General features: G+C 39.7%; 1 protein-coding gene across 1 annotated transcript in view; it reads left to right on the forward strand.

Annotated features, from left to right (window-relative positions):
* VWA8 (von Willebrand factor A domain containing 8) overlaps positions 1-15,436 on the forward strand; it is a gene marked incomplete at both ends in the record, with an annotated part of 114,822 nt that extends 99,386 nt beyond the window's left edge. The window contains 5 exons of the mRNA XM_079535851.1: positions 1,890-1,965; positions 2,626-2,761; positions 3,854-3,973; positions 5,840-6,045; positions 15,281-15,436. Coding sequence (XP_079391977.1) covers positions 1,890-1,965; positions 2,626-2,761; positions 3,854-3,973; positions 5,840-6,045; positions 15,281-15,436 — 694 coding nt within the window. The remainder of the gene's footprint in view (positions 1-1,889; positions 1,966-2,625; positions 2,762-3,853; positions 3,974-5,839; positions 6,046-15,280) is intronic.
* Positions 15,437-17,818: the final 2,382 nt, after the last annotated feature.

The following is a 17,818-nucleotide window of genomic DNA, read 5'->3' on the forward strand; positions in this document are numbered from 1 at the left end:
TCACAAGCTCTGCAAAAACAAAATACATGATGTTTTGTGATGCAAAAAAAACCGCCACGATTTTACATTTGTGTCTTTCCTTCTCATGGCACCAGTCCCCATCCATAACACCCTGGGAAATCATCTTTTATTCTCCTAAATTTAATACCGTGTTGTTCCGTGAATTATTTCTATCTAACAAGCAACCTGTGACTGTGCCTTCATGGGCTTGGGGGGTTTGGTTTATATGTGATAAAATCTGCAGCTATTTAAGCTTGAACCAGAAATGTTAACTGTTGCTGGAGGTAGTCTGATATGTGCATTCTGAGAACTTAGTCCCTAAGTAATGTGTTCAAGAAACATTGGTTTGTTGCTCTTTTTGTATGATCTGTTATTTTTTTTGCCCTGTGTAGAAATGGGCAAAGAGGAAGGATAATTGATAGAAGCTTTGCTTTTATTTCCATGACAGGATTTCTGAGAAAAAGGTTTAGTTCTACAGCTTATTTCAGTGATTTTAAAAATGCGTGTAGAGTTGGATTTGCTTCATATTACACAATATGAATATGACTGTGTTTTGGTGGAGTGTTACAGTTTGTAAGTTGATGGATTTGAACAAAATAGAGGTAGCATCACCTCTTCTACATTTCCTCTCCTGGATTAAAGTTCAGATGAGCAGGCAAATAATAAGAAAGCTCTGCTTCTGCCCTGTTCCTTATTGTAGTGTGTAGGAGGCATTGGGATATATCAGTCATGAGTAAAGCCAAACAAGAAAGTATCAGTTGTTAGGGACAGAAAGCCTGCTGACAGCAGTTTCAAATAAAGGAAATTTGCGTGTTATGCTGTCAGCTCTAAGTTGTAATTGGAAGCTGGCCATTTAATATTTTACTGCAAACAGTACTGTGTTTGATATCCTGTACCCATGGAGCTTATCAGTATATTGTTGGGTTTTTTGCAAGGTGTTAGAAAATTAAAGATTGAACTAAGGTGGATATTTGGAACAGTGAGTCTGCCTAGCTTAAGCAAACACTTGCTGTATTGCGTGGTTGTGAAAGGTAAGAGATTTTTGTTGCATCAAATCTCACACCTATGACATAAGGTATATGGTTAAATCCAGTGTGGTGATACATGTTGCTGGACAATTCTGAACTGCAACAGTTTTTCTTTTATCTGTACATTCAGTAGAGATTGAAATTGATAATTATAATGAAAACTAAGGAATATTATCATCGCAGATTTTGATTAACTGTGTAAGAATTGTGAAACTGTAAAAATTGATTGACTCAAAGAAAAATAGAATCCCAAAAGGAAAATATTTTGTTATCATAGCCTCCGTCCCATCTAAGAGCTCACACTGTTTGTGATGTAAAATGTAGCAGTTGCTATTGAAAATTGTTCATAGAATCACAGAATGGCCTGGGTTGAAAAGGACCACAATGATCATCTAATTCCAACCCCCTGCTATGTGCAGGGTCACCAACCAGCAGACCAGGCTGCCCAGAGCCACATCCAGCCTGGCCTTGAATGCCTGCAGGGATGGGGCATCCACAGCCTCCTTGGGCAACCTGTTCCAGTGCGTCACCACCCTCTGAGTGAAAAACTTCCTCCTAATATCTAACCTAAACCTCCCCTGTCTCAGTTTAAAACCATTCCCCTTTGTCCAGTCACTATCATCCCATGTTGATAGTGAATGAGTTCTATCTGAATAATCTGTAGCAGAGATTAGTAGACTCATCTTCTAGCACTGAGCTACTACAGCGTTCTCAGATTGAGCTGAAGAATTCTGAAAAGCAGAGATGTTTGTTCCTCTTAGAAAAGAGATCTTTTATGTTCTCATTCAGTTGTTTTGCACTTTATCATAACTCAATTTCTTCTGTGTTTCAGTTAATGTTGCCTGTTTTTCCACATTTCAGGGACACCACTGTACAAAGCCTCACCCTACAGCCTTCTGTTAAAGATGGTCTTATTACATATGAAGATTCACCGCTGGTCAGTAGCAACGTTTGAATTGTATATTTGGAAATGTTTAATCCAAGTAGTTAAGCATGATGACTTTTCAGACAAAATCCCTTATGATTTAATCATTTGTATAGGATAGTCAGTGAATGTGGTAACAATTCATCAACTTTTACCTTGGTTCCACTTGCTGTGTTTTCTATGCCAAATGCAGCGAGTCTGCACACAGCCAAAATGAGCGTGGAAAGTAAATAGTAAACCTGACACATTCTAACTGATGCAGTGGTATTTTGCTGCTTCTCTTTTGCAGTATCTAAAATGCCTCACACCTACCTGCAAAATATTACTCCAAACTTCTCTTTCAGTTATTCTTCAGTTCTTTCAGCTTCATGCTGACTGTTTTGATGTGAGCTTACTTTACTGTCAGCATTCCTGGTCTAAGTCAGGCTCCTCAGTTGCCTCCCTAGGGCAAATCACATTCATATCCTGAGTTAACAGAAGCACCTTCCTTTCTTGTCTCAGCTTCTTTCCCTTCTCTCTCTGCTACAATTTGGTCATATATTATCCATGTTCTGATGCCCTTTCTTATATCACTTGCACTGGAATGTTCCTACTACTGACTGGCACACAACTAATGAGTTTCTCACAGTTATTTTTGGAGAGTTGTGATGGTTGGATTCTTTTCTCTTCCAGGTAAAGGCAGTGAAGTTTGGACATATTTTGGTCGTTGATGAAGCAGACAAAGCACCAACAAATGTTACCTGTATCTTAAAAACCTTAGTAGAAAGTGGAGAGATGGTTTTGTCAGATGGAAGGCGAATTGTTGCCAGTAAGTGGGTACAAAACATTTTAATAACTTATATTAAACTTCATCATGTTCCTGTTTTTCATCATTTACATTACTAAGTGCAGCCCTAAGAGTCCAAATGTAAAAAGCACTTGATGCTAAAAGTTTAGTAGTTAAAGAAATTACAGTGTCTTTTTTTTCAGTAGAGAACAATCTAAAATATGCCATGTCAATTTCTGTTTTTAAAAACTAGAGCTACTTTTGCCATAACCACACAGGCTTTCTTAAATTAGCATTCTTGTGAATCAAATTCTCGGGAATTAAAAACAAAACAGTAACCTGACCTCTTTATTTCCTTTTCACAATGAGAAGTAAGGATCTATTTGACCAAATTATGAACTTGGCTTTACCTGTCTGGATAGTTGGCATAAAACTCGATCAGATCCAGTAGTAAAAAAAAGAGTATAGCTAAGGTTGAACTGTTAAAGTCTTCATCTGAAATAACGGTGTGCTATTATTACTTAAAGATATGCTGCAAGATGGATACTTTGTAATTAGCTGGAGCTAATTCACAAGAATTGCAAGAACTAAGTATTTTTTATGATTTTTTTTTAAAGTCCTCTTTAAAATACCCTCTTGAACTTAGTAGACACTGTAGTTTGGTAATAAAGAAATGTGAGTGGAGCAGTCTGTTCAGCACTCACGTGGTATAACACAGGTTTTGCTTGTGATTATGAATTACAGATGTGCATTTTTTTAAAATAACTTGCTAGTTCATTTCAGTTTTTACTGTAGTACTTTAGAGGACGGAAAAGGATTCCCAAAGTCCATGTGCCAATGGAGACATATTTGCTGGGAACAGGCAAGGGCAATCTGACTAATTTTGGTGAGGACTGAGCCTTCACATGGGTGACATTATGTGATTCTGACTTTGCACAGATTTTTGTAATAGCCAGGGGGACTTTGAGTCCTGTGTTCAGATGTTATAAACATAGAAAAAGTACTTTTTTTTTTTCACCCTTTACATCAGCATTTTGGTAAAGTTAAACATAAAATCTTCTAATCATTTTTTTCTAATTCAGTAATAACTGCAAAGCTTAAATATGCAATTAATAAATTATATTTCTTTTCTAGATCCTGCTCGTGTAGAGGGGAGAGAAAATGTCATAGCAATTCATCCTGATTTTAGAATGATAGTTCTAGCAAATAGACCTGGATTTCCTTTCTTGGGTAATGACTTTTTTGGCACATTAGGTAAGTGATTCACATTAAATGCTGAAGTGCAATAGAACTCATTAATACAATTACTATCTGTATTTTATTTGATTTCATTGGAGCAGGGATTCCCTATGCATATTAATACTTTGTTTTACTTATGATGCTTGGGGTTATATTCAGCTTGAAGACAAAAATGTAAATTTGGATCTATTAATAAAAGTGCTGAAACTTGCCCTGAGGTTAACAACTATACATAGTCATCTTTGTACAACTAGAATTGTTTTATTGGATCAGGACTGACATAAAATACGGACAAAGGCAGTAGAAATTTTTGTTAATGAACATATCTGTAAATGTAGCAATAATATGAGCTGTAAGCTGTTGATAGCTGACATCAATGGTTAACACAAAAGTTCAGTGTTTTCTTTCCTTTACTGCAAGCCACTGGCCAGATGTTGTCTTGTTTCATACAAGTATTAGGAGCCTGATGGATGTTGTTTTTTTCTCTCTCTAAAGATGGGAGCAATTAACTTTATAGTGTTAATACTATTGGTATCTACTTCTTAATCCTCATTAGCTTCTCCGTGCGTATAGTTTTATAGTCAGAACATTTGATAAAATACTAAAATTATCGCAGTTTTAGGTAACCCTCTCCAAATTTCACATCCAACTTTTCATTTTAAAAGCACACTCATTTAAAAAAAAACCAAACCTCCTGGTAGTTCCTAAAAACCTTTTGTGTCATCATGTGATACATAAGATTTATGAGATTCATCACAGCTTCATCTGACAGTAAATGCAGGAATTTAAACATTCATGTCACCTAAGCGTGAACAGTAAAGAATTTATTGTCTAAAGTATAGTCCAATGTTAGTCTAAGTGGGCCTCTACAGTGATTTGGTGGTGTTGCCAACTAGATTATCAGTTAAATTGCCTTCCAGACCACACTACCAATGTAGCCTAAATTCTAGGCAGGGACCTTAATTTATGTGTTTTTATCTGTTAACTCTGGCTGTAATGCTTGTTCAGTAAGAAATAATGATACCATCAAAAAAAGCAGGAGGAAGCCCAGTCTTGTTCTGTATGATAGCTTTTTGTTTTTCAGATGCAGTGTGAGTGGGCATTCCATGGCAGAGACCCACTGGCTCTGATTTTCACCAAGCTACACTGCCCCAAGATGTTCTTATTATAGCCTATTTATTTTCTATGACCTAATCTCTCTCCCTGTATTGACCCTTTAAACAAAACCAATTATCCTAATAATGTATTTGCCCTATGTGGTAGAGGCTTAATGAAGATTTTGGGATGGATTTTGCTTTTCAAGCATAGGGACCCTTCTGCTTTTAACTCAAGTTCTTTTTCAGCAGAATCTGATCAAGCTTCTGCTGAGTTTTTTTACAAATAAATTCAGTTCTGTAGATTAGGTGGCTGGGGCCAACATAATGCAAATATGTGTGGAGGACAGCTTGCTGTATTTCTTATCATACTTCAAGGTAGGCAGAGGGAAAAGATAAATCCAGTACTTCATCTAAACCTCCCGTTTGGGTTTATGTTGTGGTATGTATCCCTGGATATCAAGAATTCTCTGTCTTCTGTGGTATTTTGAAGGTGCTCACAAATTTCTTCAGGCTTTTTTTTTTCTTTTCTTTTGCATTTGATCTGCATTTCGTCTTGAAGTGAATTTCTCCCTTGTTATCACATATATCATAATAGCAGGAGAAATCTCCATGTTCCTGAAACCTCAATGTTCTTTACAGCAAGTTGATCCTTCACTTTTTTCAAAGTGTCTCCTCTCGATATGTTGCTTTCCCATTTAAGCTCCTGTACGAAATGCAGTGGAGCTGCTGCATCTCATCTCTTTATAAAAGCACCATAAATGTGTGTTGTTGTTTTTTCTATTAGGGGACATCTTTAGTTGCCATGCTGTTGATAATCCTAAGCCGCAGTCTGAGCTGGCTATGCTTCGACAGTATGGTCCTGATGTTCCAGAGCCTATTCTTCAGAAATTAGTGGCTGCTTTTGGAGAACTGAGGAGTTTAGCTGACCAAGGAATTATTAACTATCCCTATTCAACTAGAGAAGTTGTGAATATTGTGAAGCATTTGCAGGTACAGTACATCAGAACTTGTTGACTTTATCACTATTAGATTTCTAATACTTGCAGAAAAACATACCAGTATTGTTCATGGATTTATAATTCATTTAAGAGAAGGCTTGCATTTTGAAAGCATAGTAATGCTAGGATGTTCAGGATAAGGATCATAAATGTACTAAGCATATATAGACGTACAGAATACCTGTGATTCTGTTTTTGTTACGTTTGATGTAAGAAAATGTTAAGTGAATAAAGTACACAGCTTCATACTAGCCTGTATTATGAAATTGCCAGCTTAGCATAGAATACTTGAAAAAGAATGTAGCTGTGCACTTTATGCTATATGGGATTTTTGTTTTTATTCATTTCCCAAGTTGGAAATAAGACTCTGTTGCACAACAGTAATATGCGACAGATGGAATTTGTCTAAGGAAGACATTACATGAATAATGACTTTGCTGACAGATACTTAGGAACTGTGATAGCTTCCTGCATGCATTTTAAATGCAAAATCTTAAATTCTAATGTGATTATTATTATTTTATTATTTTTAAGTTTATGGTAGATTCTGACTTGTATCTTTATGAATTGAAGGGTAGATTTTGACTGTATTTGAACTATTAAATATCTCAATGACCTCTTAAATGGTAGTGCTGTTATTTTCTGTTTATAATCAAAAAGTAGATAACTTGGTGATTTATAGAGTATTTCCTGAATTACTGAATCCCAGATTTAAAAAGCATAGTGGAAATGTTAATGGATTTAGTGCAAATAGAAAATATATCATGCATTCTTTGACCAACTGTTCCTTTGTTTAACACTGGTGTAGTATGGTTGAATTCTGCTTTTGTGTTTGTTAAGAACTTACAAAGAATAGTGAGATACTCAGCAGCTTTTTTGCCTTTATTGGCAAGTGCTTTAGCCATAATATCCAACTCACAGCATCCAAAGACAGGGACTGGGAGAAGAACAGCCCACTGTAGAGGTACATCAAGTTCAAGACCATCTAAGGAAACTCAGGGTGCACAAGTCTGTGGGATCTGACGGGCTTACATCTCAGAAAGCCAATTGTATCCTTGGCTACATGAAAAGAGAGATGGCCAGCAGGGTGAGGAAACTGGATATGAGCAAGAAATGTATGCTTGCAGCCCAGAAGACCAACATGATCCGGGGCTGCATCGAAAGAGGGGTGGCCAGCAAGGCAAAGGAGTGATTGTTCTCCTCTGCTCTGCCTTCATGAGGTCCCATTTGCAGCACTGCGTTTGGACCTGGAGCCCCCAGAACAAGAAAGATGTGGAGTTGTTGGAGTGAGTCCATGGCTTCAGGCCATGAAGATGATCAGAGGTCTGGAGCACCTCTCCTATGAAAAAAGGCTGAGGCAGCTGGGCTTGTTCAGCCTGGGAAGAAAAGGCTCCAGGGAGAACTCATTGCATCCTTTCAGTACTTAAAGGGAACTTATAAGCAGGAGAGAGACCAGCTTTTTACACTAAAAGCGAGTAGTCCATCCAAATAAATATGTAAGCAAAATACTTTATGAGGCTCTAATAACAAATTGATAGGTATTTTCTTTCCAAACTGATAGGAGTGCGTGCCCTGTTGGTAGTATTACTGATGTCCGTTACACACTTACATCTGAAATGAGAACAGAAGTGAGAATGGAAAAATTACAGTCATGAGGAAGAGTAAGAGGGCTGCTGAAAAGCTTATGTTAAATGAACTCTTTGTTGTACTTTCCAGCATTCCATCCCTCCATCTTCTATCTTCAAATAATCTAGAGTCGCCAACTGATGCTGAAACATATGGGCTTAATTATTTTTTCTTTCTCATATTGTTGAAGAATGGAAGAGCTGCACTGCTGATTGTCTTAAGGACAATTCTCTGCTTCTGTCACCTTCACCTAAGTAGATAAATGTGGACATATCAAATTGGGCATTGGGCACAGATCAGTGAGGAAGATCCCTGTTTGCTGGTTTTCACTTCACTCAAAGTCATGTGTAAATGTCCAAATAAATCTTCATCTTGCAGCTTTGATTTTTTTCTGTGGCATTAGTTTTCAAGATCCTGGCCTCTTTGAAAGGTTGCAAAATTCTGTTTACTGTAACTTGTTTTTCAGTCTGCATGACAAAAAGGTTGGGGCTAGCCAAATGTAAGCAGTGAATATAAACATACTGTTTATTCCAAGTAAAAAGCTTTTAGGTCTTCAGGTAGAGAAGAAAGAGGAAGGAGGGAAATGAGTCAATGAAATTGCTGGTCCAAAGGAAGGAAGGAGGGAAGTTAGTCATGTTGTTACAACAGTTCCACAGTCACAATTTTATTGTACTATTGTGTTGGTTTCTTTCACATAATTTTAGGGTGGTATTTTTTTTTTCATCTGGTAAAAAAGAATTGGATATTTCAGAGAAAAAAATTATGGTTGATTACTGTTATCTGAGTGGGCATCATAGCATCAGAACTTGTCGATTAAGAGAACATTCTGATTGCTGTGACATCAATATGTAAACATTAGGCTAATCTGATGGGCCTTCAACGTACAGGATTGTGTCTACAGTGTAGTTTACAAGGGCATTTTCCTATAAATATTATGCAAATAGGTAACCCGTAGTAATTTAGTTGTAGCTTAGATTGCATTCACATGCATTGCTTCTATGCTAATTTTTTTCTTAAGAAATGGCTTGATTTTTTTTTATTTGTTTTTGTGGAGTCTTTTTGTGAAGGTTGAGATATCAAGCTATCTGAAGACCTGTAACTGCAGACTGTCTACTCCAACTGCCTGTCTTGGTTATTGCACCTATTTCTTCCTGCTAACTGTATAGAGAATTTGAGTCTTGTAGCTCTAGATGGCAGGTAGCCTAAAGATACCTTTTTTGTCTCACTCACCTGCAACTGTCAGCATGTGCCAAATGTCAGAATTGTTAACGCTAATACTGGCTTATGGGCAAACCCAGAAGCTCCATATGCTGCCCTTAACTGCTAGTGTGTTGTATACTATGAGTGCTTCTGCACCAACTGATCTACAGGCTTTCACTAGATCTTTTGCATGTTCTTATGCAGAGTCCAGCCACCCTGTGTCTCTGGTAGACGTTAATCAAGCAACTCATATTTGTCCAAATAGTAAATAGTAAAGTAGAAATGGCTTTTCTACCAAGTCTATTGAGATTTTTCTCAATTTGAGATATTTTAGTTAGTTAGTTTTTCTTACTTTGCCTTCTTTCTTGTTTGTATCTGAGATTGATTTCTGTTCGCAGACAATAGAGTAACAGTTTTTGAGTGGTAAATGTGTAAGGTGCCTTCTGACCCTGAAGCCTACATTAGTCTTTTAAGCCTCTCCAGTAAGCTCTTGTGCTAAGATAGCAGGTGCTTAATACATTTTTTTCTGTTCATCTGATCTCAAATGGAAGCTAGGTTTATCACATCCACTTACATCCTTTTCTGTCTGTGCAGCTCTACACACAACACATGCTTTTTATCCTTTTGGCCAACCACATTGAATCTTAGTTACCAGTTACCAAAGATAATGAGATTTCCACTGGCTTAATCAGAATCAGTAGCTATGTGGCAGAGAGAAACAGACTGAAATTTATGTCTCTGTGAATGAAAAGGCAAGCTGCTTTTCCTGGCAGTAGATGATGCCCACTGTAAAAGGGAGAGCAGTGGATGTAGTCTACCTTGATTTCAGCAGGGCATTTGATACTGTCCCCCACGACATCCTTATAACAATGCTGAGGAAGTGTGGGATAGATGAGTGGACAGTGAGGTGGGTTGAGAACTGGCTGACTGGCAGAGCACAGAGGGTCGTCGTTGGTGGTGCAGAGTCTGGTTGGAGGCCTGTAACCAGCGGTGTTCCTCAGGGGTCGGTGCTGGGACCGGTCTTGTTCAACATCTTCATCAATGACCTTGATGAGGGGACAGTGGCCACCCTCAGCAAGTTTGCTGATGATATGAAGTTGGGAGGATTGGCTGACACGCCTGAAGGCTGTGCTGCCATTCAGCGAGACCTGGACAGGCTGGAGAGCTGGGCAGAAAAAAACTGGATGAGGCTTAACAAAAGCAAGTGTAGAGTCTTGCATGTGGGGAGGAATAATTGCATGCACCAGTACAGGTTGGGGGATGAGCTGCTGGAGAGGAGCTCTGCGGAGAGGGACCTGGGTGTCCCAGTGGACGACAGGCTGGCCGTGAGCCAGCAGTGTGCCCTTGTGGCCAAGAGGGCCAATGGCTTACTGGGGTGCATTAAAAAGAGCGTGTCCAGCAGGTCGAGGGAGGTGATCCTCCCCCTCTACTCTGCCCTGGTGAGGCCTCATCTGGAGTACTGCGTCCAGTTCTGGGCTCCCCAGTACAAAAAAGACAGGGATCTCTTGGAAAGAGTCCAGCGGAGGGCCACAAAGATGTTGAGGGGCCTGAAGCATCTCTCCTATGAAGAAAGGCTGAGTGAACTGGGTCTGTTTAGCCTTGAGAAAAGAAGACTGAGAGGGGACCTGATCCAGGTCTATAAATATCTAAGGTGTGGGGGGCAGAGTGGTGAGGCCAGACTGTTTTCAGCAATGTGTGGTGACAGGACAAGGGGAAATGGCCAGAAACTGCAGCATAGGAAGTTCCACACAAATGTGCGCAAGAACTTCTGACGGAGCACTGGAACAGGCTGCCCAGGGAGGTGGTGGAGTCTCCTTCTCTGGAGATGTTCAAGACCTGCCTGGATGCCTACCTGTGCGACCTGCTGTAGGGAACCTGCTTTGGCAGGGGGGTTGGACACGATGATCTCTGGAGGTCCCTTCCAACTCCTACAATTCTGTGCTTCTGTGAGGCCTGTGTCATGGTGCTGTCAGTACAGGACACACACAGCCACCTGAAGCCTTTGCAACGCATACAGAGGCAAGTAGTAGTCACACAAAGTAGATATCTGAAAAAAATAATCTGGATTTGTTACAGTCTGCATACCAGACACTTGTTGCTTTATTTTCAGAGTAGTGGTAGAAGTGCTGTAGAATAAGATTACCTGCTTGTACCAGTAAACTACTTTTTTATTGACGCTTGTGAGTCAACAATAGCAATATATGTGGTTGAAAAAGGTTGGATCCATAAAAAAATTATCTTTCACCCAAATTCTGTCACAGCTTTGTATGAAATAAAGCATTATGTATATAAATTAAATAAAAAAATGTTAAGAATTATTTCACTTAATATTTTTAAAAATAGAAAAGAATCCAAACCGTAAAAATACTCAAAGGAACGCTCAGAAGTGTTAGTCGAAGGGAAGGAACCAATGAACGAGAACCAGACAGACTGATGAGAGATCAATATTTTCTCCAGTAATCTTGTTTTAAAAATCAATAGAAACCAAATGATTTTTTTTTTTTAATGTTAAACCTGAATGTTCAGACTTCAGTTTCTTCAAGTGAGCTGTCATTGCCTTTCTTCAGTAATCAGTTATCCAGGCAGTTATTAAAAAGGGGTTGAATTTGATCTGACTGGAACAAGAGAGTTACAATTTTTTAATAACTGAAGTGGAGGGCCTTTTTACAAGTGCTTGTGTTCAGAACGGGTTTTTTGGCAGCAGCAATCAGCTGTACTGATGAAATAAATTGTATTTGATGTCCTACTGGAAAACACAGGACTGTTGGTTTAATTCACTGATATTGGTATTGATGATGATACAAGGGTGGATAGTGATAGGACAAGAGGGAATGGTTTTAAAGTGAGGCAGGAGAGGTTTAGGTTAGATATTAAGAGGAAGTCTTCAACACAGAGGGTGGTGATGCACTGGAGCAGGTTGCCCAAGGAGGTTGTGGATCACAGAAATCACAGAAGCACCAAGGTTGGAAAAGACCTACAAAATCATCCAGTCCAACCATCCACCCATCACCAACAGTTCTCACTAAGCCATGTCCCTCAACACAAAATCCAAACATTCCTTGAAAGCCTCCAAGATCAGTGACTCCACCACCTCCCTGGGCAGCCCATTCCAGTGCCTGACCACTCTTCCAGAGAAGTAGTATTTCCTAACGTCCAGCCTAAATCTCCCCTGGCACAGCTTGAAGCCATTCCCTCAAGTTCTGTCACCAGTAACAGGAGAGAAGAGGCTGACCCCCAGCTCACTACAACCTCCCTTCAGGAAGTTATAGAGAGCAATGAGGTCTCCCCTGAGCCTCCTCTTCTCCAGGCTGAGCATTCCCAGCTCCTTCAGCCTCTCCTCATGAGCCCTGTGCTCCAGACCCCTCACCAGCTTTGCTGCCCTTCTTTGAACCCGCTCCAGGGTCTCAATGTCTTTCCTGCAGTGAGGGGCCCAAAACTGGACACAGTACTTGAGGTGCGGCCTCACCAGAGCTGAGTACAGGGGGACAATCACTGCCCTGTTCCTGCTGGCAACAGCAGTTCCTGATGCAAGCCAGGATGCCATTGGCCTTCTTGGCCACCCGGGCACACTGCTGGCTCATGTTCAGCCGAGCATCAATCAATATCCCCAGGTCTATTTCCTCTACACAGTCTTCCAAGCCACTCTGCCCCAAGCCTGTAGCACTGCCTGGGGTTGTTGTAGCCTTTGGCATTGCCTGGGGTTGTTGTGGCCAAAGTGCAGGACCCGGCACTTGGTCTTGTTGAACCTCATCCCATTGGCTTCAGCCCAGCTATCCAGCCTGTCCAGATCCCTCTGTAGAGCTTTGCTATCCCCGGGCAGATTGACACTTCCAGCCAACTTGGTGTCATCTGCAAACTTACTGAGGGTGCACTCAGTGCCCTCATTCAGGTCATCAATATAGATGTTGAAGAGGACAGGCCCCAGCACCGACCCTTGGGGAGCACAACTTGTGACCAGTCACCAGCTGGATTTAACTCCATTCACCACCACTCTCTGGGCCCGGCCTTCCAGCCAGTTCCTTACCCAGCCAAGAGTGCATCTGTCCAAGCCACGGGCTGTCAGATTCTATGGGAGAATGCTGTGGGTGACAGTGTCAAAGGCTTTGCTGAAGTCTAGGTAGACTACATCAAGCAGCCTTTCCCTTGTCTACCAAGTGGGTCACTAGGTCATAAAAGATCAGGTTGGTCACACAGGACCTGCCCTTTGTGAACCCATGCTGGTTAGGCCTAAATCCCCTGGTTGTCCTGCACATGCCGCGTGATCTCCCTCAAGACAGTCTGCTTCATAAGATGCCCCATCCCTGGAGGCATTCAGGGCCAGGCTGGATGTGGCTCTGGGCAGCCTGGTCTGATGGTTGGCGACCCTGCACATAGCAGGGCAGTTGAAACTACATGATCATTGTGGTCCTTTTCTATGGTTCTATGATATTGATGTCAGAATTTTACACAGTGATTCAGAGAAACACAGAAACACTTGGAGGCTGCTATTTGAGGCATGTCACCTTGGCTTCTTCAGCGTCTTGTGCAGGGCAGGTGAAAGGGTGGGTGGTGAGTAAACAAGGTATCTTGGTGTGAGGCTGTTGGTTTTGCTCTGCAATGAGAAGGGAATAACAAAGCAACCACAGCATTGGTCATAATCCGAGAATCTGTCTTGTTTGGTAAGGAATGAACATTTTAAACATTATCATACACCAACTGTATTTTGCTAAGCTGTGATAATACAGAACTTCTAATAGCTTTCTCATGAATAGGATTAAAAAGCAGTATATAGTTCAGTATACTTTTATGCCAGTGCTAGTAACTGAAATATTCTGTGGCATGTATACCATAGATTAAAAAACAGGTTTTGTGCAAACTTACTTCTAGCAGTGGTATTCAGTTGTACCACAATAGCTAGCTAAATTTAGTGTTGCTTGACTCTGATATTTAAGAAGTCATGTATTTCTTCATTTGGGAAAATATTAAAATCCCCAGTAGTTATGATGTATGATTAAGAGTTCATGAAAAAAATCTGTTCTTCTGTTTTAGTTTTGATTTCTTTTAGGACTCAGCAGCTTTTATTAAAATGCTGTTATACATTTCAGTGATGTGTGTTATAACATTTTTTTTCAAGTTGCTTTTGTAGCAGCCATTGCTTGCCGATGGGAAAAAAACAATCAAGATTTCAGCTCCATATACCGAGAAATAAAGTGGTTAGGAGGTAAAGTTCTAGGAGATATAGTAGTTCAGGTGTTTTTTTAAATTCTTTTAAATTGATTTGTTCCATTTAGATCCTACATGAATGAGAACGTGTGTGAAAGGCTCAGTGATTTAGATGTGTTAAAGTGCACAGCTTAAACAGCAGCTGTTTTTGTCAGTGATAGATGAAACCTAAATTTTGGATGATTTGTATTCTGTTTAAAATACCTTCATGTGCCTTTAAAAATAAGGTTATTTAAGCTTGAAATTATGGCAGCATGCATAAAAATATATGTTTACTTCAAACTGCCTTAATTTATTGGCAAACAGGTACATGTGTGCTATAGGAGTTTCAAAAACCAATGAAGCCCTTGGTAACAATTTTCAGAAGTGCTAAGCTGCCTATAGGGCCTTCTGAAGGGCCTGAAAAATCTTTCTGCTTTTCAGTTTGTTCCTGCTACATGAGTTCAATCAGTGAAGAAGTCTTACTGGATTCTAGGTCTTGGTGGGAAATGGGAGCAGAAGAATGTGTTTTCTTCTGGCAGAACTGCAATAATTAAAAGGTGTGAGGGGCAGTTCTTAAACCTGGAAGAGAACACTGTCCTTAAATCAAAAGTGCCGTTCAGTAGCAATAGTTAGCACTTTCTCTGTTGGAAATCCTAAATAAAATTTGATGGAACTGTTTTCTTTCTGTATACATTTCAGGTAGGATTTTTCATGATTAAATAAAAGCTTGTCCATCTTCAGTGTCTATTTCCACTGACATCCATCACAACCTAAAGTTATCTTTAGTAAGCAAGCAATGCATCTTCTGCTTTTCCATATTCAACACCGAGAATCAGAGTTCTTAAATAAATTATACAGTTGAGTGCATGAATATATGTATTTGTGTCAGAACTTTCCAGTTAGCAGTTCCAAATTTAAAAATATATGCTATGTTTAATTATGTATTTGAACGATTAGGCCACCTTGTGATGTGTAACAAAAATGATTCTTCAAAACATGAGTGCAAATGATTATCTAACTAACTGTCTCCTATCTGTTTGTTTAATTCAGGTTTAGTATCATGAACTTCACTCTGACTTGAAGCAACGTACCTTCTTTTATTCCAGAAATTTATTAAAAATATTTCTTGATCATTTGCATAAGTTGAGCAGAGTTTCTGTTAGAACTATTAACAGAAGTATTCAGTAAAATAAATCTGGGACTCTGCTCCTTTACAGAAATTCCCAACTGAAGGACTGGCAAACGTTGTTCGAAATGTGTTTGACTTCGACTCCTACAACAATGAAATGCGTGAAATTTTAATCAACACTTTGCACAAATATGGGATACCTATTGGAGCAAAACCAACCAATGTACAGCTGGCCAAGGAGTAAGAGTAACATAAGATACATTTTAAGAAGACATGTCTTTCATGGTCACTTGTTCTGTCGTGTTAACTTGCTGCTGCTAACTGATTTTAAACCAACCTGAAATACTTGAAGTACTCCTCTGCTTTAAGTTTCTATGTCTACAATAATTGAAATTTCTTTATGACAGACTGTTTGCTTTTTACTAATATTTAGTCTTTACTTATTGTCCATGTACGTATTGATAGTTTGTATGGCAAACAGACATATATTAATAAAGGGAAATATTTGTTTCTTCTCCTGTGTTTTTAATTGAATGGCAACAAGCTTCATAGGGATGGAGCACCTCTCCTATGAAAAAAAGCTTGAAGAATCTGGGCTTGTTTAGCTTGGAGAAGAGAAGGCTCCTGGGAGACCTTCCAGTACTTGAAGGGAGTGTATAAACAGGAGCAGGAACTGACTGTTTACAAGGGTGGATAGTGATAGGACAAGGGGGAATGGTTTTAAACTGAGACAGGGGAGGTTTAGGTTAGATAGTAGGAGGATGTTTTTCACCCAGAGGGTGGTGATGCACTGGAACAGGTTGCCCAAGGAGGCTGTGGATGCCCCATCCCTGCAGGCATTCAAGGCCGCTGGATGTGGCTCTGGGCAGCCTGGTCTGCTGGTTGGTGACCCTGCACATAGCAGGGGGTTGAAACTAGATGATCATTGTGGTCCTTTTCAACCCAGGCCATTCTATGATTCTGATAAGCTTTTGTCCTGTTACTTATCCCCTAAATCAGTATAAAAAATAATAGGTTGTCTTCAGTGTTGTTGGGATTTTGTTTTTGATACTCATAAAAGGATCTACAAAAATAATATGTAGTGTGTGCAAGCAAATGCCCAAGCTCTAGGAATCATTCTATACGTGTGTATGTCGCTATCACTTTAATTATATTGGTACTTTGAGAAGTTTTCCTGCATCAGAGGTTGCCCAAGAATAATCTTTTGACAGTTTGTCTCCCCTCAGACTGCTGTGTATGAACAAAATCAAGTTAAATAATAGTTTTATGTAGAATTGTCACATCAACCATAAGTCCTGTGCCCCTCACCCTTTCTAAACTGTCTTCGTATGTAACCATTTCATGGACAGCAGCGATCTTAAAGAAAACCAGGATGTAAAACCAGGAGCAAATAAACATCAAAATAGCTTTTCCTTAACCTACAAACATCGACCAGAACCATAATGAAAGAAGTGTCTAGGAATAATTCATTAGAACTTGCTTTTATGCCTTGGCTTCCTAACAACATTACTGCAGCCTGTCGTGTGTTTTTTCTGCTCTATAAACTTTCCAGCTTTTGTGGAAAGCATAAATTGAGGGTTGTTCTGTACATTACTGGAAATAGCAGTGGTGTTTCAGTGCAGTTCTTAACGATCCACTGCATTTTTCTACACCCATCAGATCTCTGTTTCTCTGCTTTTTGCCACTGGTGCCGTTTCCATAGTTTTCTGTCCACCCTTTATATAAGAAACATTTGGTTCATTTAATTCATTTGAAAAACTGCAGAGGGGCAGAAGTGCCTTATGAATCTTTTTATTAGCACTGTCACTTCAAGTTATTTTCAAAACTTAGTCATTACCTGCAAGTCCTGGGAAAAGAAAATAGTCTCCCTACTTCAACACATATCACAGAGTCACAGAATGGCCTGGGTTGGAAGGGAGCTCAAGGATCATGAAGTTCCAACCCCCCTGCTGCAGGCAGGGCCACCAACCTTTCCATTTAATACTAGACCAGGCTGCCCAGGGCCCCATCCAACCTGTCCTTGAACATTGCAACAACATATCACGTACGTTCAGTAGAGGATAACTGTTCAGATGTGCCCACGTCTCTAGTGTGGTTCTGTTGCCCCAGCCCTTCTGTACCCTCACTTCTGAAAACCATCAGAAAGCAGACAGGCTCTAAGACCTTTTGTGCCACCAGCTTCTTCTAGATTTTCTTAGACCAGTTTTCTGTGCAGTGAGATGGAATGAAGTAGCGTTGTCAGGCCCTATTTTTCTTGACAGAGGAACTTTGTGTTATGAGTTCTGTTCTATGTTTTATTCCTAAATTCTGATCTACCTCTCCCTTCTCTTTGCTGTTCATGATGGCTTGGGCTGCTCTCCAGAGAAGCTAAATCATTCAGGAGCAGGGAAGAGAGCAAAACCTCAAAAATCTGGGAGAAAGGAGAAATAAATTTTCCTCAGGGAAGAAAACCATTAGCAAAGCAAATCTCCAGGAAGCTGAAACAGAATGGAAATGTTTTATTTCTTTGAGAATGCAATCTGTAATTCTGTTGCTGTATAAAACAGAGTATTCAGTTAGAGCTGGTTATTAACATCTGTTTTGTTTTAAAATGTAATAAGTGCTCACAATTGTTAGTGAATCTGTT

The sequence above is a fragment of the Tetrao urogallus genome (genome assembly GCF_951394365.1).
Source record: "Tetrao urogallus genome assembly, chromosome: 1".
Classification (NCBI taxonomy): Eukaryota; Metazoa; Chordata; class Aves; order Galliformes; family Phasianidae; genus Tetrao; species Tetrao urogallus.